At 45.0% G+C, this 24,615-nt stretch overlaps 4 protein-coding genes across 5 annotated transcripts; 2 read left to right on the forward strand and 2 right to left on the reverse strand.

The window, feature by feature from the left end:
* Positions 1 to 820: 820 nt before the first annotated feature.
* Positions 821 to 6,882, reverse strand: p3h4 (prolyl 3-hydroxylase family member 4 (inactive)). Its single transcript, XM_010874788.4, has 7 exons — positions 6,238 to 6,882; positions 4,900 to 5,049; positions 4,400 to 4,571; positions 4,142 to 4,270; positions 3,867 to 4,012; positions 2,714 to 2,797; positions 821 to 1,679 (listed from the first exon to the last, which is right to left on the reverse strand). The coding sequence occupies exons 1-7, from the start codon at positions 6,703 to 6,705 to the stop codon at positions 1,530 to 1,532; spliced, it is 1,299 nt and encodes a 432-aa protein (XP_010873090.1). The 5' UTR covers positions 6,706 to 6,882; the 3' UTR covers positions 821 to 1,529.
* An 860-nt stretch (positions 6,883 to 7,742) lies between these two features.
* fkbp10a (FKBP prolyl isomerase 10a) lies at positions 7,743 to 13,533 on the forward strand. Its single transcript, XM_010874789.4, has 10 exons — positions 7,743 to 8,057; positions 9,832 to 9,977; positions 10,110 to 10,299; positions 11,059 to 11,204; positions 11,440 to 11,629; positions 11,745 to 11,890; positions 12,042 to 12,231; positions 12,542 to 12,684; positions 12,840 to 13,003; positions 13,157 to 13,533. The coding sequence occupies exons 1-10, from the start codon at positions 7,864 to 7,866 to the stop codon at positions 13,343 to 13,345; spliced, it is 1,698 nt and encodes a 565-aa protein (XP_010873091.1). The 5' UTR covers positions 7,743 to 7,863; the 3' UTR covers positions 13,346 to 13,533.
* Positions 13,534 to 14,510: 977 nt separating this feature from the next.
* Positions 14,511 to 20,012, reverse strand: LOC105013335 (7-methylguanosine phosphate-specific 5'-nucleotidase). 2 transcript variants are annotated; one of them, XM_010874790.3, is made up of 9 exons: positions 19,823 to 20,012; positions 19,037 to 19,135; positions 18,832 to 18,901; positions 18,655 to 18,701; positions 18,395 to 18,480; positions 17,602 to 17,691; positions 16,150 to 16,312; positions 15,643 to 15,843; positions 14,511 to 15,455 (listed from the first exon to the last, which is right to left on the reverse strand). In XM_010874790.3, the coding sequence occupies exons 1-9, from the start codon at positions 19,823 to 19,825 to the stop codon at positions 15,345 to 15,347; spliced, it is 870 nt and encodes a 289-aa protein (XP_010873092.2). In that variant the 5' UTR covers positions 19,826 to 20,012; the 3' UTR covers positions 14,511 to 15,344. The 2 variants fall into 2 exon arrangements, with proteins under 2 accessions (XP_010873092.2, XP_010873093.2); XM_010874791.3 differs by lacking the exon at positions 19,823 to 20,012 and adding an exon at positions 19,593 to 19,707.
* A 919-nt stretch (positions 20,013 to 20,931) lies between these two features.
* LOC105013367 (kelch-like protein 10) lies at positions 20,932 to 23,735 on the forward strand. The gene is made up of 5 exons (XM_010874845.3): positions 20,932 to 21,142; positions 21,613 to 22,102; positions 22,209 to 22,826; positions 22,965 to 23,114; positions 23,244 to 23,735. Exons 1-5 carry the CDS (start codon positions 20,946 to 20,948, stop codon positions 23,610 to 23,612), a joined length of 1,824 nt encoding a protein of 607 aa, XP_010873147.2. The 5' UTR covers positions 20,932 to 20,945; the 3' UTR covers positions 23,613 to 23,735.
* Positions 23,736 to 24,615: the final 880 nt, after the last annotated feature.

Consider the following 24,615-nt stretch of genomic DNA (forward strand, 5'->3'; position numbering starts at 1 on the left):
TTAAGGGGAAATAAAATATAAAAGTGAAAAAGATTTTTCCTCTGGTTCCATCGTGTGAATATATCTGTGATGCTATGAAGTGTCTTTACTTGAGTCTAATACATGTTTATTTAAAGTGCTTGCTGTTAAGAACAGTGGAATTCAAAGTCAGGGTCTTTTCTATATTTTATACACATATATATTTTAGGATTTTTTTTTTTACTACTTCTGATTCTATTTGCTAGCTTATGTCATCTTGTTCGTTGGTATGTGCCATGTTTTTTATAACTAAAAAAGTATAATTTTCCTCCTCACGGTTAGACCCGATGTTATAGACCTTTGCCTAGAATTGTACCTCAGCATTCTTGACACATTTTCCTTTGTCAGTAGACTTCTTGGTGTCAGACTTGATTTCAGCTCATTATATTGGATGATCTATCTTGAATGGAAATGTGGAGTGGGATTGCTCCATACCCTTCTATTCATGCTGCTTGTCAGCAGTGGATGCCTGAAGCAGCACTTAGATCTCTACGGGTGCTAGAATTATGTTCCAGTTATAACGCAGGTTAGTAGTGTGTGACAAGGCCACTTCATAGCCGATATTGGCAGTGAGAGCATGCTCGCTCACTCCCCTGCCAACCTTAGTCAGCTGAACAGACCCCCAAGCTGCCCGAGGGAGTCACGTGCTGACAGACCCTCGAGGGACTCGCTGGATGAGACAAGGTAATCCCTACTGACGGCACACCCAGACAGCCAAGAACTGACCTAGACTGCCTTTCTATTCTACTTTTTAATTCTGTTGTTGGAAAACGACCATATAAGTAGGGAAGAGACAAAAACAGACGTACTAAAACTTTATTCCACATTCTTGCAGAAATATTTTCATGTGGATTTTATTCTCTCCACTGGACACAAAAATAGGTGACCATTAATTGGCAAACAGCCTACATATTGACAGAAGGCATAGATAGATCATTCCCATACTATCTACCAGGACTAAAAGGCACAAATGCAATTGAATAAGGAATGTGACAACAACTGAGTCCTGAATACTATCTTGTGTCAAGATTTGGACAGTTCTGATCTCAACTATATGTCCACCAACATGTGTTTGTGTAATTTAGTAAAAAGTGAAACTTTTCAAGCGGCATTGCTAATTCTACCTCCTGAGTGTGTTTCTCTACGTGTTTGTAGTTATAAACCATGTAGTTTGAGCCCTGAACGCTGATTGATTAAAGGCTGTGGTATATCAGATCATATACCAGGACAAAAACAAAATGTAACTGTTGTAATTACATTGTAAACTAGTTTATAATAGCCAAAGAACAAACTTAGCTGTCAAATAATGTCCATGTAACACCTGTTCGAGCCTTATTGCTGAATTATGCTGTATGGGATGACTTCAGATGTATCAGGTGTTCTGGCCTTTCTGGATGGGGATGGTCTGTGGCTGTGTAGAGTTGTCCATTTTCTTTGGTTCGTTTTTCCTCAAGACAAGTGTTCTGTTTGGGGGAGGAGTGATTTTGTTTTTTTGGGGTGGGGTGTGGGGGTCAGACTATTGGTTCTCCAGTGTCTCCCTTGGTTTTGGGTTCCTGCCACCAGTCTGCAATGAAGGACTCTTCGTAGTCCCCAATCCCCTCAAACTCACTGTCAGAGAGTGTCGTGGGAGCGTCAGCCATTTCCTCAGGACTAACCTCACCCTGTCAGACAACACAGCGGTACATTAGAGATCCACACAGATGCTTGTGTTCCCTTGGCAGACATCTTAGGGGTAGAATTCTAGAACACACTCTCACTGTCTAGACGCTTTTCTCATCGCTCATGTTGGATTCCTCTATTAATTATAACTTTCATGTATTTCCATGTGATTTTAAAGGCTTTATTTGCATAGGCAACGTGTGTTTTCATTGCTATAAAGCGAAAGGAAAAACAAGCAAGGCATTAAATGAAGTGAAAAACTACACTAAAAGAATCCTAAATTCAAAGCAAACATTAAATCTCTCACTACCAGTAATTTCTTCCCCCCAGCTCTCTCCCTCTCCTCCCCTCTCCTTCTCTGTCAGGTCCAGGCTGAGGGTGTATGGTTAGTTGGGAGGGGCTGACCAGAGTTTAGGCACATGTGGCGTGGCCTCTGAGGCTGACACCTCCCAGCCACATTCCACACTCTGCTGGCTGAACACACAACCCCCCTCCCTCACCCTATCACCATCCACCCCCCCCCCCTCCCTCACCCTATCACCATCCACCCCCCCCCCTCCCTCACCCTATCACCATCCACCTCCCTCTCCCCCCCTCCCTCACCCTATCACCATCCACCTCCCTCTCCCCCCCTCCCTCACCCTATCACCGTCAATCTCCCCCTTTCCCCCCTCTTCTTCTCAGCCTCACAGCAGTCTCCGCCATTACAGTTCCTCGGTTGTCATGTATCCGTTTGCTCCTGACTGGATACTGTGATTAAGTGGTCCCTTCCGCCACTGTACAGTTTAGTTGATTCAAATATTTTTCTGACCGTTTTGCAGTGAACTCCCACCAGATTAGGTGGCCCACTAGGTACAGTTCCCAAACATTGTTGTGAACTTTGAGCTAAATTCTTGCCATGCTACTGGATTTGAAGTGAAACAGGCAATCACAGTTTGTTTAGTTCCGAGGTTGGTGCGTCAATCTAGAATATGTCCCGGTCATAAAATTGGCTTCCTCTATATTTCCATCTCCCCCATTAGCAGGCTGTCCTTACCTCATCATCTGTCTGTAGGTAGTTCAGTGCAAACTCCAGCATCTCCTTCTGCTTGGTTGTTTGGTTATAGTACCTCAGTGCCTCCTGCAAAACAAATGTAACACCTCAGTATCATTAAGTTGACTCAAAATGGCCGGGGAGAAAACAAAGCTTCAGTCATCATTTGTTAATGGCGCTTCTCTACAGAAACAGCCTGTGATGTTTCCCTTTGTTATACTGTTCGGTTGCCCTCCAGATAGCATACCATAAAGTATTTACTGCACCGCTAACTCTGTTCGAAATGGTCATGATTTCAAAGAGGTGTGTGTGTTTCAGGGAGCTTTGTTGTTTTCATTTAATGAGGTTGCTCTGAGGCGGAATGGTATTATAGGATTGATGAATAATAGGGTTTGCTCGTTTTTAACTTGAGTGGAAGATTTTAATTGCCATGTAAGCTGTTGCTGTTCAAAAAGTAGCTACCGTAACTTCTACTGCGTTCCATTTCTTGTTTTTATTTTTGCACAGCTGCAGTACTCCATAGCATGTTTTAGTGAAGAAACCACCCAGCCCAGATGGTCTACAAACCATTACCCCAAATCAGAAACTACTACACAGCCAAGAATTAAGCTGGTAAATGCTAATACAGTTGCTAATACAGTTGGTCTGGTAACTGTATTAGCATTATTGCATTATTTGGTTATTAACAAACAGAGCATGTTGGGTCTTGACAGGCATTGATCAGGGAAGGATCAGAGGTATATGCTTAGTATTTCCATTTATTCATTATTTAGCCAGCACAAATACCCAACATTTTGTCTTTCTCAAGAAGGCACTGTGTGATCAAAGAAGATTCTGGTCTGTATTCATACAAGTTCTTTAAATGGTTAGACTATAAATACATCAACTGGTGGGTCTGGTTGCGGCATATGTACAGCACTAACAGAGCAATGTTAAAAAAAAATAAGGGTTAAAATCAGACCACTGGTCTAGATGGAAAAAACGCATACCTCCAAAAGAAAACGCATACCTCCAAAGCATTTTACTGCATGTGGTGAGTAAACCATCTAGCAAAATCAAAAACAGATCAGTTGTATTTACCTTCTTAGCCCCCGCAATGCCACCAATTAGCGCACTGAGCTGGGTGTGACGTTCACAAGGCGGTGTGGTTACTCACCGGGCGAGGCTCGAAATGCATCTCCTCCAGGCCCCATTGCTCTCGGTAGAAGCGGTAGTACACCATGTTCTGCTGCATCACCTGGTCGTTGGCGTCGAACAGCATGTAGCTGGCCGCACAGGGAGCCGCGTTCCGCACATCATTCACTGAACGGAGAGAGCGTGGTGTCACCGACTGCGTTCCACATCGAAGTTCTAGCGGCGAGGAATCACGCCAGTGTTGATGGTGAAATGCATGTGTCTCTTCTGACAGAGGGAAACCTTCGTTTTACTTACGTTTGTAGTAGGCAAACTGAAGGTAGTGGTACATGGTGGCCACAAACTTCTCCACAAAGAAACCTCCGACATTGGGCATCAGGTTCTCCTCACATTTAACCGTGCACTTCAGCACTTCTGTGTAAAGTTCTGAGAGAGAGAGAGAGAGAGAGAGAGAGACTGTTACTGATAGAAAGAGGCTGATACGACCATGTCGTCGCCACCACTTCTGCTCTCTCACTACGGACCATCAGAGAAGGGCGAGTTTGAAACCTTCACCTGCTAGCGTGGGGTAAAAGTCTTTGTACTCCGTCACCTCGTATGACCCTTCACAACCGGCCAAGCAGAGGTCGTAGATTTTGAAGTATTCCGTGGCAGCTTGCTCCATGTCCCGAGCACTGGCGCTGAAATCCCCCGAGTTATACAGCTTCACAGCCTTCAGGAACAGCAGCTGAGGGAACCAGCGTCAGAGACCTCAGACATGGGGTGAAGCATCAGAGCCCAGAAAGGACATGCAGAGCAGGAGGACACACGGGGAAACACACCCTTTAACGGACACATGTAACACTGTTGCAGGACGGACCACATCGTTTGAGTAAAATTCTGTTCATTCTATTAAGAGACCTCTGTGAAAAGAGCGGTGTGAAATATTACTTGCAGTACGCTCTGTATATGACCTATTAAACGGCGCTGATTTTCACTATATTTCCAGTAATGTGTCAGGAGATATCTGAGCTAGCTGGCCATCAGACCTAATTGTGAGCTGACCTCACACTGACCTCGTAGGGCCGCTCCTCGTGGTCGATGAGGTACTCGTCCAACTCGAACAGGGTCTTGTAGTAGTTCATGTTCTTGGAGATGTAGGGATCTTCTGGGTTCTTCTGCAGGAACGTGTGGGCCGCTGACACTGCCCTCTCTATGTTGTTCAACTGGAAGAGAAGGGACACAGTGGATTCTTTTTTGGCAGGTCTAGTAGTCCGGCTGGTTGGCCCTGGCTCTCTGGTTGCTGTCATCCTGGGAGGACTTCTGTAAATGCTATATCTCATCATAACAAATGCAGGGAGTTCTCTACATGCAGCCCCATTTACTACTTCTGATAACATTAACTATAACCAGAGCTGGGCTTCAAGGCATGTGTTGAAATTATCGACTGCCAAGAACCCTGGCAAATGTCAGGAATTCAATGCTGTGTGAATTCAGACAGTGGCCTTGCTCTGTCTTGTCAGGTAGGGTTTTATATCACTGTGAATCTGGTTAAGAAACAGATGCTCTAAACAGAGACATGGGATCATCAGACTGGTTTGGCAGCTTGGAACACCTATGGGAATGTCTGGATGTTAAGAGGGACAGATGCTTCCTGATCCAGAGGTGGTGACCTGAGGAGATGCTCTTCAATGGTGGAGTGGGTTTGCCCAAGGAAACATTCCTAATCCTATTATAACATTCACATTTGCACACAGGCCCTGAAATTGTTTTATAAATGTGCCAATTAACCACATTCCCATGGCAAACATTTTAGATATCTTTAACTTCGATGAGTACACCTAACTTTAAACAAGGGAAAATGTGTTGCTTTCCCTCCCTGGCGTTCTACCCCCTAGGCCTACTTTTGGCGTTTGTTTTCGTAGAAAATAATAAGGCAATTGTTCTAACTGGGGACTACTGTCTAATGGGGTGCTGTTTGAGACACGTGGCACAAAGTTCAACTGCTGAGTTTGCGGCAATCACAGCGGGAGACTTGAAGGCTGAGATACGTCTAGAAAAACGTTATTCTTGTTGAGTAAAGGTGTAAGACGTGTATCACGCCGTAACAGTCTAGCTGATCCCAAGATGCCTAGTTGTAGGACACTGTAGACAGTAGCTTATGTTGGTTAGACATCCGTGTCTTATACATAACTGCAATATAATAGGTATCCCAGGACCAGTAGCCTAGGTAGCATGTGTTCTACGTATCCAAAGATTTGCAGAAATAGGCTTATCGATTGTGAAAGTTAAACACCCACTGTGAACATCAGTAGCCTATTATAGACATTTAAACTTGTTTAAACAGTTATTTGGATAGTGTACCAAAAACCATTAATGTTCTCCCCTACATCAGAATAACCCTTTGATCTCACCTGGTAGTACGCATATTGTATGTACCGGTAGGGTACTCTTTTCTCGAAAGCTTCCAGAACATCTCTTTTTGGATAAGCTACTGTAAACACTGGAAATTGCGTCTTGCACTTTCTTAGACACGAAGCACGGAGTAAGAAATGTCGCATTATGCGGAGACTGCTGTCCGCAAAGAGGGTGTCATTGTCCCGACTGACTGTGCTACAGTTCTGGCTGCAAAACGCTTCGCTGTCTTTTAGGAGCCGGTGAAGACGCAAACTTAATTCCAAGTATTTGATGCTGTCCCCCCAATTCTGCGCTCCATACTGCTCCAAAGCGTGTCCGTATGCAGACTCAAGTGGCATTAAGTCGTTCTTTGGAAAACTCCGAAAGCTATATTTCTCATACTGAGCTTCGACCAGAACCGGAGCGAAGAAAACTATACAGAAACAAAATGAAAGCCAGGTTTCTTTAACGCCTGTAGGGGCCATTATACTTATTTTCTGTTATGCCCTCCGGTTGTCAAGCCAAAAACGATTTCTGTATAATTTCTCAAGGTATCTCTATCAGTGGACGGTCATGCCTCTCTGCACGTACAGATGCCTTGGCCCGGCTAGGAGAGACGGAGAGGAGGGGACGGAAAAGTCTTTCCTCTGCAGGAGTTTCACAAGGCAGTAATTTTGGCGTTAGGTTTTTCGCTGGGTCATAATGCCCTAAATCTATCAACTGACCATGTTGCAAGGGGTAAAACGATTAAACGTTTATTCATTTTGTATTTGGATGGCTGATAGGGCGCACATTTAATATATATATATATATATCCATATATATGGAAGGAAAAACGCTCAAAACCATGCGTAACAAAATATAGCCTACCTACATGTATGTAGATGTGTGGGGATTGTATGATATGGAATATGCAATTTTACTGTATATTCAAACGTCTGAATTCCAAAGTAAATACATAAAAAAAATATTTGACAAATCTTATTATTGTTTTCTTTTTTTCTTTTTTTTTGCGTGGGGTCTATAAACATTCCAGCAGGCATGTTGGAACAAGAAATGCCCATGGAGAGGGACGTGGTTTTAACCGAAAATATAGTACAAAAAGCCAAGGTTTACTAGTGTATGCGAAGTAGCAGTTTAGGAAGAGAGGTAATCAAAATGATGGAATTTAGGACCTTGAGAGAACGTAAATAAAGTGCTGGATCTTTTTTTCCACGCTGCCAGATGTGCGCCCTCGCGTTTAATTTGATTCCCTATAGTAAAGGATGGGATAGGTTTGTCCCACAATGCACGTAAGTTCAACTCAACGTCTGAATTTGATAGGTATCTAAATGCGTTTTTCTCAAAACCGATTGCACCCACTTTCTTCTAAGTAACTAAGGCTTCATTGCTGGTGGTGTATTGTAAAAGTCCCCTTGCCTGAATTCAGATAGGCCTATAATGGCTCAGGGCTACTTTACACGTTTACAGAATTCCTAAAAAAAGGAGGGGGTGAAGGGATGCCACACCTCCCCCCTACTGAATGAGCAGGAGCTACGTCCAGAGTTCTCTCTCTCACTAGGCTGTTACCAACGGAGAAGTCATCGGCGAAATCATCCCGCAGTTTCACATGCTTGAACAAGGCACCAAAGAATAGTTTAATCATGGACTCGGTATTTGCGTTATTGTTTCTTTGTGTAACGGTAACATATGTAATCTGCAGCCCTGGACCGTTAGAAGACGTGGTTATTGATCGGTATGACGTTCCAAGAGTTTGTCCCAGGGAAGTGCAAACGGGAGATTTTGTCCGGTATCATTACAACGGTACCTTCACCGACGGAAAGAAGTTTGATTCGAGGTAAGTAACGACAAAGGCACGACTTGAAATGGTCTGTTGATCGAGGAGCATCTAACCCGAGCATATCTGACTCCTGTGCAAACAATCCGAATGAGCAGTAGAGATTTTAACACAAAAATGGAGGACATCTTAGTTTTTTTTTCTTTTGACACGCAGTTGGCCTGTTGCAGACGTGTCCAGGCTCGACATTGCTGCCCCCGGTAGCAACCATTTTGAAACTTTGTCGACCACCTCTCGGTTCACATATTATATGTTTGCTCCTGACCATTTATTTTCTGCAGATACATTATAAGCGTTGGTGCGTATCCTGTGCACACCCAAACTAGGCCTATGTGTGGCGCTCTGCACGGTACAGTTCAATCCTGTTGTCAACTGCAACATGCCACGCACACTCAAAGCGAAGACGCTGTGATGGTAGATTAGCTGATCCTTGTCATTTTATATGTAGTGCGTCATGATACATGTACTCATTGTCCTTCATCCACATTGGAATAAGTTATTCGACTTTGGATCGTTCTCCCTCGGACACCATTGATCAGATTTTGACAAAATTTGGTTTAATCGTGCTTGTTGTTATAGAGACCTATTTTAGCACATTTACACGATTGGCCTGACGGTGGCGCCATATCAATTGATTAATAGTGAAAACTTTTTTTTGCAGGGTAGCATCCCTTAACCCGTTTGACCTGAAGTCATCTAATTTAGTGCGTAGCTCCCCATAACAATGAACACACTTTGCCTCAAAAACCGTAAGGACAGCCGTGATCGATTTTCAACCATTATTATTATTTATTTTTGTAACACTTTTTCAAAAAACCTGAAGAAAAACTGAACACTTTCTGGCACCGAACTTGATTTTCAACACCCATGGAAAAAGAACACTCAACACAATATTTAAAAAATATTGACCAGCTAGCTCAACACAATTACTAATAAAAAAAAATAGTATTGACCAATAAACCTTTTTGTAGGTGGTGTTAGGTATAGATGTTGTCTGGCACACAAATGCACCTAAATCATTCATGGGTATTTCTACATCAACAAAATGTATGTATTTTTCAACCACTGTCAAGTCTCAGCAAATACAAGTTTGTAGTGAACAAATGGTAGCGCTCTAATGTGCAAATGTTTATTGATTTGTGTAACTCTGTAATGCCATTTGGCACACATACTCCGTGTCAAGTCTTGCCAACCCACATAGTATCTCAGAATCCACTTGCTAGATTTCTCAAAAACCTTAGGGAATTATGCATCCTGTTGCAGGGGCCCAGTATTTATAAATGGGCAGTCACATGACCTGGGGGTGGTCAATTGTAAATGGGGGACAACAGGTTTCCTGTTCACTTGTTTTTGTTATGGTCCTGGGCATTTTCTATTTAACACAATCAGCTGATGTTTTCTCATGTTCATACCTGTGTGCCCTGACATAGGAGAAGCATAGAAATGTAGTGTCTGATGATGCTTCTAATTTCAACAAATGCAAATTCAGTCATACAAAAGTTATCTTGCTATATACTAATAACAAAAGACTCAAAAATAAGCACAAGGATTAGAACAATTATACATGATAATAAAATAAATGTATTCTCTTTATGTATATTCAGTGCCTGGAAATACATATGTGAAAAAGAAAATGTTGTTCTGTCCCAATCAAGCTAAGTTCCCCCTGGTTTTCAGCATGCTTGCCTGGTAAAAATGTAGGTTAAGAAGGGTTAAACCTGTTCAAAAAGTATTTGTAATCTCTTATGCATTGTCAAATTGTGCACCCCTCCAGTCATGAACGTGGAGCACCCTTCAGTGGTCAGGTCGGACTGGGCCGTCTCATCACTGGTCTGGACAGGGGTGTCCAAGGAATGTGCGTCAATGAGCGCAGAAAGGTTACAGTCCCCCCACACCTTGCCTATGGCAGCGTAGGAGCAGGTAACTAATGTCATTCCCCCCCTGACCTCTAGTTAACGTGCCCTCTGCCACCAGATAGTTGGCACTGTACAAACATTTGGTTGGTTATCCTTTACGTCCCCCCAACCGCCTGGCTCCCCCTTTGCCCACCAGGTGATGTTATCCCTCCTGACACCGTGTTGGTGTTTGACGTGGTTCTGCTTGACATCTGGAACTCCGAAGACAAGGTCCAGACCCGCACTCTTAGCAAGCCCGAGACCTGCAAGCGTTTTGTCGAAGCCACCGACTTTGTCCGCTATCACTACAACGGCACGCTGCTGAACGGCGTGCCGTTCGACTCCAGGTGAGGTCCTCATCTACATAGACAAAACACCCAGAGTGTGTTTGGGGTGTCTTTGGGTGTGTGTGTGTGTGTGTGTGTGTGTGTGGTGTGTGTGTGTGTGTGTGTGTGTGTGTGTGTGTGTGTGTGTGTGTGTGTGTGTGTGTGTGTGTGTGTGTGTGTGTGTGTGTGTGTGTGTGTGTGTGTGTGTGTGTGTGTGTGTGTGTGTGTGTGTGTGTGTGTGTGTGTGTGTGTGTGTGTGTGTGTGTGTGTGTGTGTGTGTGTGTGTGTGTGTGTGTGTGTGTGTGTGTGTGTGTGTGTGTGTGTGTGTGTGTGTGTGTGTGTGTGTGTGTGTGTGTGTGTGTGTGTGTGTGTGTGTGTGTGTGTGTGTGTGTGTGTGTGTGTGCGTGCGTGCGTGCGTGCGTGCGTGCGTGCGTGCGTGCGTGCGTGCGTGCGTGCGTGCGTGCGTGCGTGCGTGCGTGCGTGCGTGCGTGCGTGCGTGCGTGCGTGCGTGCGTGCGTGCGTGCGTGCGTGCGTGCGTGCGTGCGTGCGTGCGTGCGTGCGTGCGTGCGTGCGTGCGTGCGTGCGTGCGTGAGTGCGTGCGTGCGTGCGTGCGTGCGTGCGTGCGTGCGTGCGTGCGTGCGTGCGTGCGTGCGTGCGTGCGTGCGTGCGTGCGTGCGTGCGTGCGTGCGTGCGTGCGTGCGTGCGTGCGTGCGTGCGTGCGTGCGTGCGTGCGTGCGCGTTTGTGCCTTCATTAACTACTCCTGTCCTTGTCTCGTTCAGCCACTCTAGGAACGGCACCTATGACACCTACGTGGGCATGGGTTACCTCATAAAGGGAATGGACGAGGGCCTGATAGGCATGTGTGTGGGAGAGACACGCACCATCATTATTCCACCCTTCCTGGCCTATGAGGAGAAGGGATATGGTAACTACTAGCAATGGCTGTTTATGCTTTTTACTGGGCCCCTAGCTGTTGATAAACAGAGGAAGTGTGTTGCAGGCTATATCCTGTTTAGTTTTGAACTGTTTATTAAAGTGTCACTCCACAATATGCAAACAGTTGATCAAGTCACGTTACAGATTTGAAAAAGACCACTCCGTAGGACGGAGGTTATTCAGGAAACACAGCAGACGTTATAAACTTCCTCCCTGTTCCCCAGGCACTGTGATCCCCTCTCAAGCCACTCTGGTGTTTGAGGTCTTACTGGTTGACCTGTTCAATCCCAAGGATGACATTGTTGTGGATGTCAAGGAGGTGCCTGAGACCTGCACCCGTAAGACAGTGGTGGGGGACTACATCCGATACCACTACAACGGCACCTTCCAGGACGGCTCCATCTTCGACACCAGGTGGGTCAAATGTGGCTGTGTTTACCGACTGCTACGTGCCTGGCGGTTGTGTGGGAGCTGTTGTACGCCCCAAACCTCCTCCCGTTTGCACTGACAATCCCTCCTCTTCCCGCAGCTACCAGCGCAACAGCACATACAACACCTACATCGGCATGGGCTACGTTATCGCGGGGATGGACAAGGCCCTGCAGGGCGTTTGTATCGGGGAGAAGAGACGGGTCGTCCTCCCTCCTCACATGGCTTACGGGGAAAAGGGAACCGGTGCGTTTGGCTGTGCGGCTTCGGCCTGACCGTCTAACGGCTGACATGGAATTGGAATGATTGGAAAAGTCTCCGCTTAAGGTGGCAAATTTAACCTGAGTGGTCCCACTCCTGATGAACCCCGTCTTCTCCCTTTTTCGCCCTGCTGCAGGAGGGATCATCCCTGGCTCCGCCGTGCTGGTCTTTGACATCCAAGTCATCGACTTCCACAACCCCAAGGACCCTATTGAGGTCCAGGTGACCCACAAGCCGAAGGAGTGCAACCTGACCAGCGAGGTGGACGACCTGATCCAGTACCGCTACAACTGCTCACTCATGGACGGCACCCTGCTCTACTCCTCGTGAGTAGGAGCGCCGCGACCCGTTCTCCGCACAGCGACAATGGCACCTCAGCGGCCCGTTCAGTCATGTAATCTAGTCACCACTGACTCTTGATAGAGGCCTGAACAGCCACAGATAGGACGGCTTGGCTGCTGTGTGTGTGTGTGAATTAAAAGCTGTGAGACAAAATATAACCCGAGATAAGGAGAGAGGCATGTCTTGCATATTACGCATCGTACAACCTAGAACGTGTAAGGCTTCATGCTGCCCGCTGGCTGAAGCGACAAATGTACCTTCGACCAACCATGGCCTCCTGCTCTTCTCTTCCAGTGACCACTATGAGAAAGCCCCCATCACCACTCTTGGAGCCAATAAAGTGATTGAGGGGCTGGACGAGGGCCTGAGGGGCATGTGTGTGGGAGAGAGGAGGGTGGTCATCGTCCCGCCCCACCTCGGACACGGCGAAAACGGCGGTGAGTGAGTTAGCCAGTCGGTGCAGCTTGCATCTACGAACCCTGAACGGAAACCTCGCGTCAGGTCAAAGCCTTGAGAGTGGATGTGTCACGTGGGTTACACTATTTAGATTACACTGTCTCAACGTTCCCCCGTTCTCTTCCTGTCCTCACAGCCAAGGGCGTTCCCAGCAGTGCCGTGCTGCACTTCGAGCTGGAGCTGTTGGACCTGCAGAAGGGAGTTCCCGATGGCTACATGTTTGTGTGGCTGGGAGACAGCCCAGAGCCCCTGTTCCCTGCAATGGACCTCAACAAAGATCTAGCCGTGCCTCTGGAAGAAGTAAAATAACCTACAATGGATTTAATCAGCTATTGTTATGGTGTTTATTGATGTTGGTGAGATCTTTGCGTACGTCAGGATGCCAAACTGAAGTAGAGGACATTAAGTAGCTCTTCAAAGATTAACTCCCTCATCTTTCCTTTTTCTCTCTAGTTCACAGCCTTCATTCACCTCCAGGTGGCAGAGGGCACTGGTCGGTTGAGGCCCGGTATGGATGCTGATGGCATCATCAAGGACATGTTTAATAACCAAGACCGCAACAGGGATGGCAAGATAGTGCCTGAGGAGCTCAAGCTGAAGGTGGAGGAGGACTTTGATAAGGCCAGGCACGAGGAGCTGTGAGGGGTCAGGGCGGGACCCGGGAGAAGGACAGGCATCTATGCAATCAGGGGTTTTTCCAACTAGCTCCTATAAATTGGTTTCATTATGTAGAAAATAAGCATACTTATTTAAAGACAGAACTAGGTCTACCTTGTTGTAAATTGCCTTTTTTTTGTTTTAAGAAAATGTGATCTGATTTCTTTTTTTTTTTTTTTTATAAATAACTTCCTGCAGTCTTCCATCAATGTTTTTTTTTTTTTAAAGTGGAAGCGCTTCCATGGAAATATTGTCTGCCATTTGGGTTAGTCCTGTCTCCCAGGATGCACTGCAAGTGGCTTCAAAATGGCTGGTGGTAATACATTTTCTTTCATTCCTCCCACTTGTACCTTGACATGAAAATTATGTAAAGACAATAGGTTGTATATTTTAAGAGTGGCTATTTTGTGCAATACAAGATTTTTTTTAAAGTGCCTTGCATTGTGGAACATACATCACAGAATAAACAACATCTGTTTTTATAATAAAAACCTTTAAAAAAAAAAAATGCATTGTCCAAATCTGTTGTCTGTGGATTCTGTAGACTTGAAAAACAGTATTACAGATTCCGCTTGAAAATCACACACGATGTGCTTAAACAATGTTGTCAGTTTCACAAAAAGGAAACAGACTTTGATGGTGTAACATAACGGTTCAATGGGCACAGTTCAATTTATAGCAGTCACTCTTAATTAGAATCACGTTTTAGAAAACATCTAAGTCGAACTACTCACAATATAACATAGGACCTGATTTTTGCATACAGTACATGTAACATCTTTGAAAAAGATATGTTCATTTTAAATCTTTAACTGGGTTACATATAAAAAATATTGGAATCAGACACCTTGGCTGAATTACAAAATATTTATGTATATGTTCTTCACCATAGCCTGAAAATGTTAACTGTCCGGATTTAAGTAATTTGTCTTACAAATAACTTTTGTTTTAATTGTAATTATTTAAAAATAAGTAATTATAGAGGAACAAACATGCCAAATATCCAAAATGTGATTACTTTTCTCAAAGTTCAGTGTTCCAAAGGCTTAACATGACTTGATCGTTGCAGTGGAGTGACAGTCACATTGCCATAACTTACCACGTGGTGGCAGTGTGACACTCCAAGCACATAACCAACTCGAAAAACATCTGGATCTCTCCTGAACTTGAATTATTTTTATTTACAGTGGTAATCAGTCTGGCTCTACATCATTGAAATTGTCTGTGACATGTCATCAAGTTTCATGCTAAATTATATCCAAGATAAGAGAAGCAATTCTTAAAAGCTGAAAATAAAATTGAAAAAGAACCTAATCTGGAAATAATTGAATGTAATAATCCTAACAAATTAAGAAAAATGACAAAGTTAAGCAAAACAAGGATGGCATACAGTATTGAAAACACCGACTTTTAAAGTTAAGTTGCCCTTCAATCTATAACATAATTGTATCCCTTTGTAAAACATTGTTAAAATGTAGAAAGATATAAGAATAACAAACCAACCGTTTCTACTTCAGCTTCCATACCTTCAGATTACAGAAACACAGAGATCCACACATTCAGAAACCACATCCATCCACAGAGCACATTCGTAATACAGTATGTAGACAGGACACATATAACCAGAAACATTTGAACCCATAAACCCCAAACATCTCCCAGACGCGGAGGTGCCCTAGTTCTCCGCTGTTCAGCTGGAACATCGTTGGCTTGTAAACACAACTGGGAATGTGATGTGTTGTTGAGACATGATGATAGTGTGACTCTGAAGTAGTAGCTGCCCTCGATCTCGTTGTGAGTCAACAGAACACACACACACGTTGGAGTTTTAGTAAAATACAAATAAAATAAAATACTATTGTGAATTATCTCATCGCAATATATCTGTCTACTTCCTTAGCTACAGCATTATGAACCAGGACGACATTTTTCATGCAGCGTCAGATCCCTCTGCGCTGATTGGCCGATGAGTTTCATGGTCAGGTTACTTGGTGCTGGTGAGGTAACGCAGTATGGCATTCGGCACATCCATGGTCTCATCCTCCACCAGAACGATGTCGTAGGCCTTCAGGTAGGAAGGCTTCCTCTCCTCCACCTGAGGGAGACCAAAGCAGAGGTCCGGCGGTTACCACGGGACACATGTCCACATCAGCAGTGTTTCAACAAGCTGACCCGGGCAATACAGTAGTGAGTGCATCCAATCCCCCATGGGAATTGAACCCACAACCTCCACGCTCTACCAGTTGAGCTGCCTGGGACCCAGCACACCGTAGTAGCCCCACCTTGTCGTTGAGAAAGCCGATCCTGAGGATGTTCTCCAGGTTGTGCACGCCATCTGCCATGGTCAGGTCACCCAGAGAGTCACCAAGAAGCAGGATGTTGTGGCGGAACTTGATCTCCTCGAAGTGGCCTGCGTTGAGCAGAGCTCCCTCCCTCTTATTGTAGGTGTGAATGAGCTCTCCTTTGAATGCCTTCAGTACACCCTGGTAATGAAGGACACTGGCCAGTTCAATTCTCAGTCTAATGGTAAAATAATAAATAATGGTAAACCTTGTGGTTGCATAGGGCGGACCATCTGCAGTTAAACAGCAGGAAACCTGGCCCCGCCCACACTCTGGCTGTGTCAGTCACACCGGTCCCATACGGCTGCATCCAGCGTGACTCACAGACACACGTGCATACCCTGTACATTTGGACCAAGGAAACAAACCCCCCTCCTCCCGGAGTTTCAGTGGTCAGTGGAGGTGTGTTTACTGTGAACCAGTGTCTGTCCCCGGGGGAAAACTCACAGCCTCGTCAAAGTCCATGTAGTTGGAGAAGACCTTGATGTTGGGGAGGAAGACCTCGGCCTGGCGGAGCACCTCCTCCAGTACGTCTCCTATCCCGGCAGAGAAGATGAGCAGTGGGATGTGGTGCTCCTGCAGGTGGTCAAAGAACAGCTGGTAGTTCCCCCTTAGAGAACAACACCAAGGTCACCAATCCGGCAATCATCACGTTTCATCATCATCACCACAACCACCACCACCATCATCATTAATACACTGAACAAAATTAGAAACGCAACACTTTTGTTTTTGCCCCCATTTATCATGTGCTGAACTAAAAGCTCTAAGACTTTCTCTATGTACACAAAAGGCCCATTTCTCTGAAATATTGTTCACAAATCTGTCTAAATCTGTGTTAGTGAGCACCGCTCCTTTGCAGAGATAATCCATCCACCTCACAGATGTGGCATATCAAGATGCTGATTAGGCAGCAGGATTATCGCACAGGTATCGCAGACGTATGGCGTCGTGTGGGTGAGCGGTTTGCTGTCAACATTGTGGATCGAGTGGCCCATGGTGGCGGAGGGGTTATGGTATGGGCACGCGTGTGTTATGGACAACGAACAAAGGTGCATTTTATTGATGGCATTTTGAATGCACAGGGATAACGTGGCGAGATCCTGAGGCCCATTGTTGTGCCATTCATCCACGACCATCACCTCACGTTGCAGCATGATAATGCACAGGCCCATGTTGCAAGGATCTGTACACAATTCCTGGAAGCTGAAAACCTCCCAGTTCTTGCATGGCCAGCATACTCACCGGACATGTCACCCATTGAGCATGTTTGGGATGCTCTGGATCGGTGTATATGACAGCGTGTTCCAGGTCCTGTCAATATCCAGCAAGTTCGCTCAGCCATTGAAGAGGAGTGGACCAACATTCCACAGCCCACAATCAACAACCTGATCAACTCTATGCGAAGGAGATGTGTTGCACTGCATGATGCAAATGGTGGTCACACCAGATACTCACTGGTTTTCAGACCCCCCCCCCAGACCGCATCAATACAGTGCCAATTTTAGAGTGGCCTTTTATTTGGTCAGCCTAAGGCACACCTGTGCAATAATCATGCTGTCTAATCAGCATCTTGATATGCCACACCTGTGAGGTGGATGGATTATCTCGGCAAAGGAGAAGTGCTCACTAACACAGATTTAGACAGATTTGTGAACAATATTTGAGAGAAATAGGCCTTATGTGTACATAGAGAAAGTATTAGATCTTTGAGTTCAGCTCATGATAAATGGGGGCAAAAACACGTGTTGCGTTTATAATTTAGTTCTGTGAATTTAGGCTGATATGGTTTGAAAATGTGAAACCATGTTATGTCCAAAATAATTTGTGTCAAAAAAAGTTTTGTTCATCTGGTGCCATACTGTACAGGTTAATGCTAGAGTAACAGGGTCTCCTCACCTGAGCATAGCATCAGACTCTTTTACTACAACCTGTAGCAGGTCCTTCCTGATGCGCTGCTGCACAAGAAGTGTATGGGCTTTAGTCCACCTGTAGGAGGCAAGAGAGAGCCCAGGAGATTGGTTAATGACCATTCAGATGACCCAGGCTGTACCATGCTGTGGCTGCTGAAACATACACAAAAATATACTGCTTTGTCAAATAAAATAAAAATGTACACACCCATTTAAAACATACATAAACATTTTCTAACTCGTTTTCATTAGGAAAACAAAAAAAGCATCTTGATCAAAAAGCAGTAACTTTCGCATTTGAATACAGAATCTTTCTCATTACTCCACATGCTCAGCCCCTTTTGTTTTGAACCGATTTTGCCAGCAACTAGAACAGGTTACCCAGCTCACATCCAGTTACCCAGCTCACATCCAGTTACCCAGCTCACATCCAGTTACCCAGCTCACAACCAGGAGGCAGCCCATTCTTATGCAATCACTATCACCAAGTGTAAACTATAGCAGGTTGCATAAATATTCAACCCCACAGGGATAAATATTCAACCCCACAGGTATTGTCCAATATTCTTAATGTGCTGTCAGGTGCTGCGGATCATGGCTTAGCAGATGGCTTAGCAGTCCTATCATTTCACACGGAGAGAGTGCATGCAAGTCATGACGTGGTTGGTTATGGCAAATTGGAAATATTAACTATTTAGGGGTTGCCTAAACAAAAACCTAAGCAACAACTTTGGTTTATGTTTTATTATTATTATTATGTCAATATTTTCACGACTTACCACTCCACCATGAGAGGCAGCTTCTCCTCCACTGTCCGATTGGAATCTATCTCTATGGGGTAGTATTCGTCAAGCAGGTCCTTTAGCTAAAAGGAGGGACAATGGACGACACAGAGAGACACACACTTACATTTCACGCAGTTAAGGAGTAAATCTTACATCACGGTGTCTGCAAACTCTATAATCTTAACTGACAGATCAGAGGAAGTAGCCTGGTGTGCTGTGCTCCTGTCCCAGTTGCGGTGAGATTTAAATTGTACCTGATGTTTGCAGTCATCGCTAATAAGCTTGCTATTGTCCAGGATATCTGAAAAAACATATTTACAAGCATATAATCAAGTTAAACAGGCTAATGATGATCCACAAGATAGAGCACCTTAACCCTGCATACACATTAGTATCGAAACAGTACAACCTATCCTAGCATTTGTACTTACTGTGGCTGGTGGGGCACCGTTTCCCGTTGTAGGCGAAACGCGTGAGGGTCATGTCAAAGTCTGAAATGACCTGAAAAGCAAGAGACAACGTCAGCTTCACACCAAGCAAAACCTTTCAATATGTAACTACTGTACAATAGCACAAAACACTCTGGTGTGGTACTTCTATCAATATCCTAATGTCTGAATATCTCCTTAGGGCTACCTGAATAGTGTTGGGGCCAGCCTTGTGCATAGCCTTAATTATATCCTCCACCCCTTGAGGATCTCTCATACATACTGACGGGTTGGACAACTCTGGGATCTGGTGAGAAGGAGTAAAGTGAGTAAGAGATACACAGATGAGATGAAAAGCAGACAAGACCACTTCTCTGATGTGTTAGCAACCATATAGAGTGGTATCACAGCAGTCCTGTTGATAACAGCCAATACATCTAGATGATTCATGATTATAATATTGTACTGAGTTGTTTGCATCTTCTTCACATATCTATGCACGCCATCTCAGTTGCAGCTAATGTCATTGGACTTAAATGTATGTTTAAACTAGGTAATACCACAATTGCACCCATTACAAAAATTGAAAAATACTATCCATCTAAGATTAGGCTATAGACTAACACAATAGGTCCAGCCTAAATTTCTGCTAAGAAATTGGGCGACTAGATTGTAAGCCTATGTTTCATAGTTAATGTAGGTGTAGGTTAGGTCTCACATTAAAGAAAGTACAGATATTTGTCAACTAGCACTAACTTGCTAACCTTTAGCCAGGACCATCAACACCAAACATTTACAACGTAACTGCTGTCTCTCCAGCAACGTTGTGTGTTCCATTTAAAAAACCAGGCCAGAACTCAGGGCAGTAACGACGTTACTGTATTTTATGTCCCCCCGCTTTAGACCGGATAGGGTTTCCCTCCGGCTGTCAACCCCCAAAAAAGGATGGAAATGTCATTCATGCAATGGCAAAAAATTTAAATAACAAACTTACCATTTTATACAAAGTGCGAGTTTAATTTTAGAATAGGTCAACGATCCGAACTATGGCTTTAGTTAGCTGAAAATGCAATCAATAACTTCTGCCGTCATGTAGCTTAATTAACGATCCTGCAGACACAAGGCTACACTATAGGCAAACCGCTTGCATCCACTGAGAACGAACGTGTGTGCGTGTAAACACCTTCCCCAATACCACAAATTTACTGCAGTAGTATGTTCCTATATCATATTTTTTTTTTTTTATCAAACAAGTATTACCAAAGATAGTACAGCTAGCTACCGATTATATATATTATTAATTCATATTTTCCTCTAACTGAAAATGACCATCTGTCCCAAAGAGACTAATAAGATGCTCACCACATTTTGCCACCACCTAACTGCAAACTAAAAAGCAATACTGCATTCAAAAGCAATTTCTTTGCTGGTCCTGTGCATACTGTAATTATGCGTATCAACCATAAATATTATCAATCAATAAATCAAATTTATTTATAAAGCCCTTTTTATAAAAGCAGTTGTCACAAACTGCTTTACAGAGACACCCGGCCTTAAACCCCAAGGAGTAAACGACAGTAGTGTTGAATTTCAGTGGCTAGGAAAAAATTATAAACCCAACACTCATATAGTGTTATCTTATATGCTCACCAGCAATTCTATAAATACATTGAAACCATGTTGATTGAGTGTATTCAGTACCTTCATGTTTTCGAGCTGTACCATTACACCAAGTGCAATTATGTGTACATGTAATCCTAGTAATAAAAGGTGACATGGTGATTCTGGATTTATTAAAATGTGGACATTTATTATGTACTATCAAATATGTGTTTAATAGCTGTTACACATGGCCTAACCCATCAAGACACATTAGGCCAACATTCAGAGAATGTACTACAAACGTTTCATGACAAGAGAAGGCTGATGTTAAGATTCTATTTGCTCCTCACTGTGATGTCACAGTAAGGAATCCTGGAACATAACATTGTGGAACATATGCAACAACCACAATCCTCAGAAAACACTGTTAGTGTAGTACTAACTATCTTAATATTTAGGCTAAAGCAAACAGATTAAATAGGCTCTAGCATTGATTACTTACACAAAACACAAAGATGAATGAATCAGAAGAGATGGCCACCTCCAGCAAATCTCAAAGATGCCACATGGAGAGGAAGATGAGTGCCATGACTTGTACAATATTTAATGAGTTACGCTTGGAGGGAAAACTCTGTGATGTTGTCATCAGAGTTGATGGCATCGAGTTCAACGCCCATAAGAACATCCTCTGTGGATGCAGCTCATACTTCCGGTGAGTGGCTTCACCTTGTTGAGATAAATCAACCTTTTGAGGCCAGGGGGTTCACCTTGTTGAGTTAGGTTGATGTTTGGAGCCTGGGGTATTTCATAATGTTGAGATAGACTGATGTGTGGGGAACCGTTTTTTAAAAAACATGTTGAGATGTTGAGTTAATGTGTGGAGGCTGGGAGGTTCACGGTGTTGAGTTAGGTTGATGTGTGGAGGCTGGGGGTTCACCGTGTTGAGTTAGATTGATGTGTGGAGGCCTGGGGGTTTCATCCTATTGTTAGGTTAATGTGTGGAGGCTGGGGGGTTTCATGATGTTGAGTTAGGTTGATGTGTGGAGGCTGGGGAGCTTCCCCATTCCGGCATCATTTTGAATAAGATTCAGTGAACGTTGTTTGATTCTCTATCTTGGTCTTTCAATATGAGTCTTTCAATATGTTTCTATGCTATCCCTTTATTACTGCAACCGTTGACAGAGCTCTATTCACAAGTGGCTGGAACAACGTTGAGAAACGCATCTACACCATCCCAGGAGTGAGTCCTGACATGATGCGTCTGATCATTGAGTACGCCTATACGCGCACTGTGCCGGTCAGTACGGAAAACGTGGAGGCTCTGCTAGCCGCTGCCGACCAGTTCTGCGTTCTAGGAATAGTGAGAGCCTGCTGTGACTACCTGGATGGCCAGCTCTGTCTGCAGAACTGCATCGGCATCTGCAAGTTCGCCGACTTCTACTTCTGCCCTGAACTGCGGCGCCGGGCCTACCTCTTCATACTACACCATTTCGAGGAGATGGTGCGTTCCTCAGAGGAGTTCATGGAGCTCTCCCTGGCACAGTTCTGTGACATCATTGAGAAGGACGACCTGAACGTGAAGCAGGAGGACGTCGTGTTTGAGGCAATCCTCCGCTGGATCAACCACTCACCCCACGACCGCAAGGCCCACGTCGCTGTGCTGCTACCCAAGGTAAGACCCGGACATGGACATAAGTGTCAGCCATTTTTTATGATCAGATGACATTTGGAAATGTGGGTGTGCCAGTGTTCATCTGCCTGCCTTTCTGTCCACTCAGGTACGCCTGGCTTTGATGACAGCCGACTACTTCATGAACAATGTGAAGAACAATCCCCTGGTGAAAGAGAATGACGACTGCAAATCCATCATAATCAAAGCCCTGAAGGCCATGTACGACCTGAACATGAACGGGCCCTCCAACTCGGACTTTCGCAACCACCTGACCCGCCCCCGCTTGCCCTATGCCATCCTGTTGGCCATCGGCGGCTGGAGTGGAGGCAGCCCCACCAATGCCATTGAGGCGTACGACGTGCGGGCTGACCGGTGGGTGAACGTGACCCGTGAGGAGGAGAGCCCGCGAGCCTATCACGGAGCCGCTTACCTCAGCGGCTTTGTCTACTGCGTGGGTGGCTTCGACAGCATCGACTACTTCAACAGCGTGCGCAAGTTTGACCCCGTCACGCGCACCTGGCACCAGGTGGCCCCCATGCACTCGCGGCGCTGCTACGTCAGTGTGGCGGTGCTGGACGGCTGCATCTACGCCATGGGCGGCTTTGATGGGTACCTCCGCCTGAACACGGCCGAGCGCTACAAGCCCGAAACTAACCAGTGGACCCTGATTGCAACCATGCACGAGCAGAGGAGTGACGCGAGTGCCACCACATTACACGGCCAGGTGAGTCGAGCGGCGGTCAGGCCTGACAGGACAGGCCTGCGCGTCATTATCGCGATGGATAATGGTGGTTCACTATCATAACGGACAATGACTATCGGGCATTTCGCTGACAGTGCTGATGTGGCGTTTTCACTCTAGGTGTACATCTGCGGGGGCTTCAACGGGAACGAGTGTCTGTTCACGGCGGAGACCTACAGCCCCCAGACCAACCAGTGGACACTGATCGCCCCGATGAGGAGCAGGCGCAGTGGGGTCGGTGTCATCACATACGCAGAGAAAGTCTATGCGGTGAGCAGAACATGCCGACTCACACAATAATTCGGCCACTAAGCGCCTTCGACATCTTAACGGAAACAAATAGCAAACGAGCAGAAAGGCCAGGAATGACTGACTCGTGTTGCCCCTGTCCTCGCCCAGGTGGGAGGCTTCGACGGGGCCAACCGCCTTCGCAACGGAGAGGCCTACAACCCGCTGACCAACTCGTGGCACACAGTGCCCACCATGTTCAACCCGCGCAGCAACTTCGGTATCGAGGTGGTGGACGACCTCCTCTTCGTGGTGGGCGGCTTCAACGGCTTCACGACTACCTTCAACGCGGAGTGCTACGACGAGAAGACCGACGAGTGGTACGACGCACACGACATGGGCATCTTCCGGAGTGCCCTCAGCTGCTGTGTGGTGCACGGCCTGCCAAACGTCACCCAGTATGCTGCGCCCCGCGACTCTCTGCAGAACCCCCGCGAAGAGCTGAAGCTCTCCACCTCCAACAGCATCCTCCACACATAACTCTGCCTGTCCCAATTACATCCAAACCCCCCCATTCCTCCCCCCTTGCCACCATCCCCTCCGTGGCACCTGAAATTACCTTGAACACTGTATTCCAGTTAGGAAAAACCATTCACTGAACACAAATAAATCCACTACTCTGCTCAGAGAGAAAACTTCATATGGTTGATATGAATGTCTGTATTTCTTAATGTAGCTGGTACGTACTACTGCTCTTCTGCTTGAGGTGCGCATGTACGGAATAATTCAGAGAGTTGCTCAGAGATATTCTAGAGAAATGCCCACTAATATTATTTTAACAAACAAAAACAAATGTTGAGAACACTGACAAGATATAAGATATTATTCAAGTATTTGGCGATTTCAATATTCATATGGAAAAGTTCAATGACCCTCTTTAAAAAGCCCTTGAAGCCATCATTGATTCAAGGGGTTTTATCCAACATATCTCAGGTCCAACGCACAGCCAGAATCATACCTTAGATTTAGTCCTGTCACGAGAAATGGAATAGATTGAAAATCTAATAATTTCCCGCAAAATCCTGGATTATCGGATCACTGTCTTATTACATTTACCATTAAAACAAGAAATCCACTTGCTCCGCAAACAATCAGTTTCAAAAGCCGTACTATAAAAGTTCGCTGATCAACGACAGAGTACATAAATTCGCAAAAGATCAAATCGAGGATCTGAACTCAACACTGCAAAATACTTAAGATATAGTTGCACCACTAAAAACAAAAGAAATACGCAACAGGAAACTTGCTCCCTTGGTACACCCACAATACTAGAGCACTCAAGCACGCCTCCAGAAAACTGGAGCGAAAGTGGCGCTCCACAAAGTTGGAAGTATTCAGACTAAACAGGATAGACTGTACACTACAATACAGAAAAGCACTCACATCAGCTCGATCAGCTAATTTCTCCAACCTGATTGAGGTGAACAAAATCAATCCAACATTTCTCTTTCATACAGTTGCAAAGTTAAAAAAGCAGCTGTAA

The sequence above is a fragment of the Esox lucius genome, chromosome 11, assembly GCF_011004845.1.
Source record: "Esox lucius isolate fEsoLuc1 chromosome 11, fEsoLuc1.pri, whole genome shotgun sequence".
Taxonomy (NCBI): domain Eukaryota; kingdom Metazoa; phylum Chordata; class Actinopteri; order Esociformes; family Esocidae; genus Esox; species Esox lucius.

Bases quoted from the DNA above. Each gene is read 5' to 3' on its own strand.
- LOC105013335 (XM_010874790.3), bottom strand. The intron at 18,702-18,831 runs GTAAGTACAAAT...ATGTTTTTTCAG, and splicing joins ACGGTGCCCCACCAGCCACA to ATATCCTGGACAATAGCAAG. The intron at 18,481-18,654 runs GTACAATTTAAA...CCCTCCTTTTAG, and splicing joins GCGATGACTGCAAACATCAG to CTAAAGGACCTGCTTGACGA.
- LOC105013367 (XM_010874845.3), top strand. From the start codon at position 20,946: ATGAATGAATCAGAAGAGATGGCCACCTCCAGCAAATCTCAAAGATGC. The intron at 21,143-21,612 runs GTGAGTGGCTTC...AACCGTTGACAG, and splicing joins GGATGCAGCTCATACTTCCG to AGCTCTATTCACAAGTGGCT. The intron at 23,115-23,243 runs GTGAGCAGAACA...GTCCTCGCCCAG, and splicing joins ACGCAGAGAAAGTCTATGCG to GTGGGAGGCTTCGACGGGGC.
- fkbp10a (XM_010874789.4), top strand. From the start codon at position 7,864: ATGGACTCGGTATTTGCGTTATTGTTTCTTTGTGTAACGGTAACATAT. The intron at 8,058-9,831 runs GTAAGTAACGAC...GCACCCCTCCAG, and splicing joins GGAAAGAAGTTTGATTCGAG to TCATGAACGTGGAGCACCCT. The intron at 11,891-12,041 runs GTGCGTTTGGCT...GCCCTGCTGCAG, and splicing joins TTACGGGGAAAAGGGAACCG to GAGGGATCATCCCTGGCTCC.
- p3h4 (XM_010874788.4), bottom strand. From the start codon at position 6,705: ATGGCCCCTACAGGCGTTAAAGAAACCTGGCTTTCATTTTGTTTCTGT. The intron at 5,050-6,237 runs GTGAGATCAAAG...CTTCTCTTCCAG, and splicing joins TACAATATGCGTACTACCAG to TTGAACAACATAGAGAGGGC. The intron at 4,572-4,899 runs GTCAGTGTGAGG...TGGTTCCCTCAG, and splicing joins ACGAGGAGCGGCCCTACGAG to CTGCTGTTCCTGAAGGCTGT.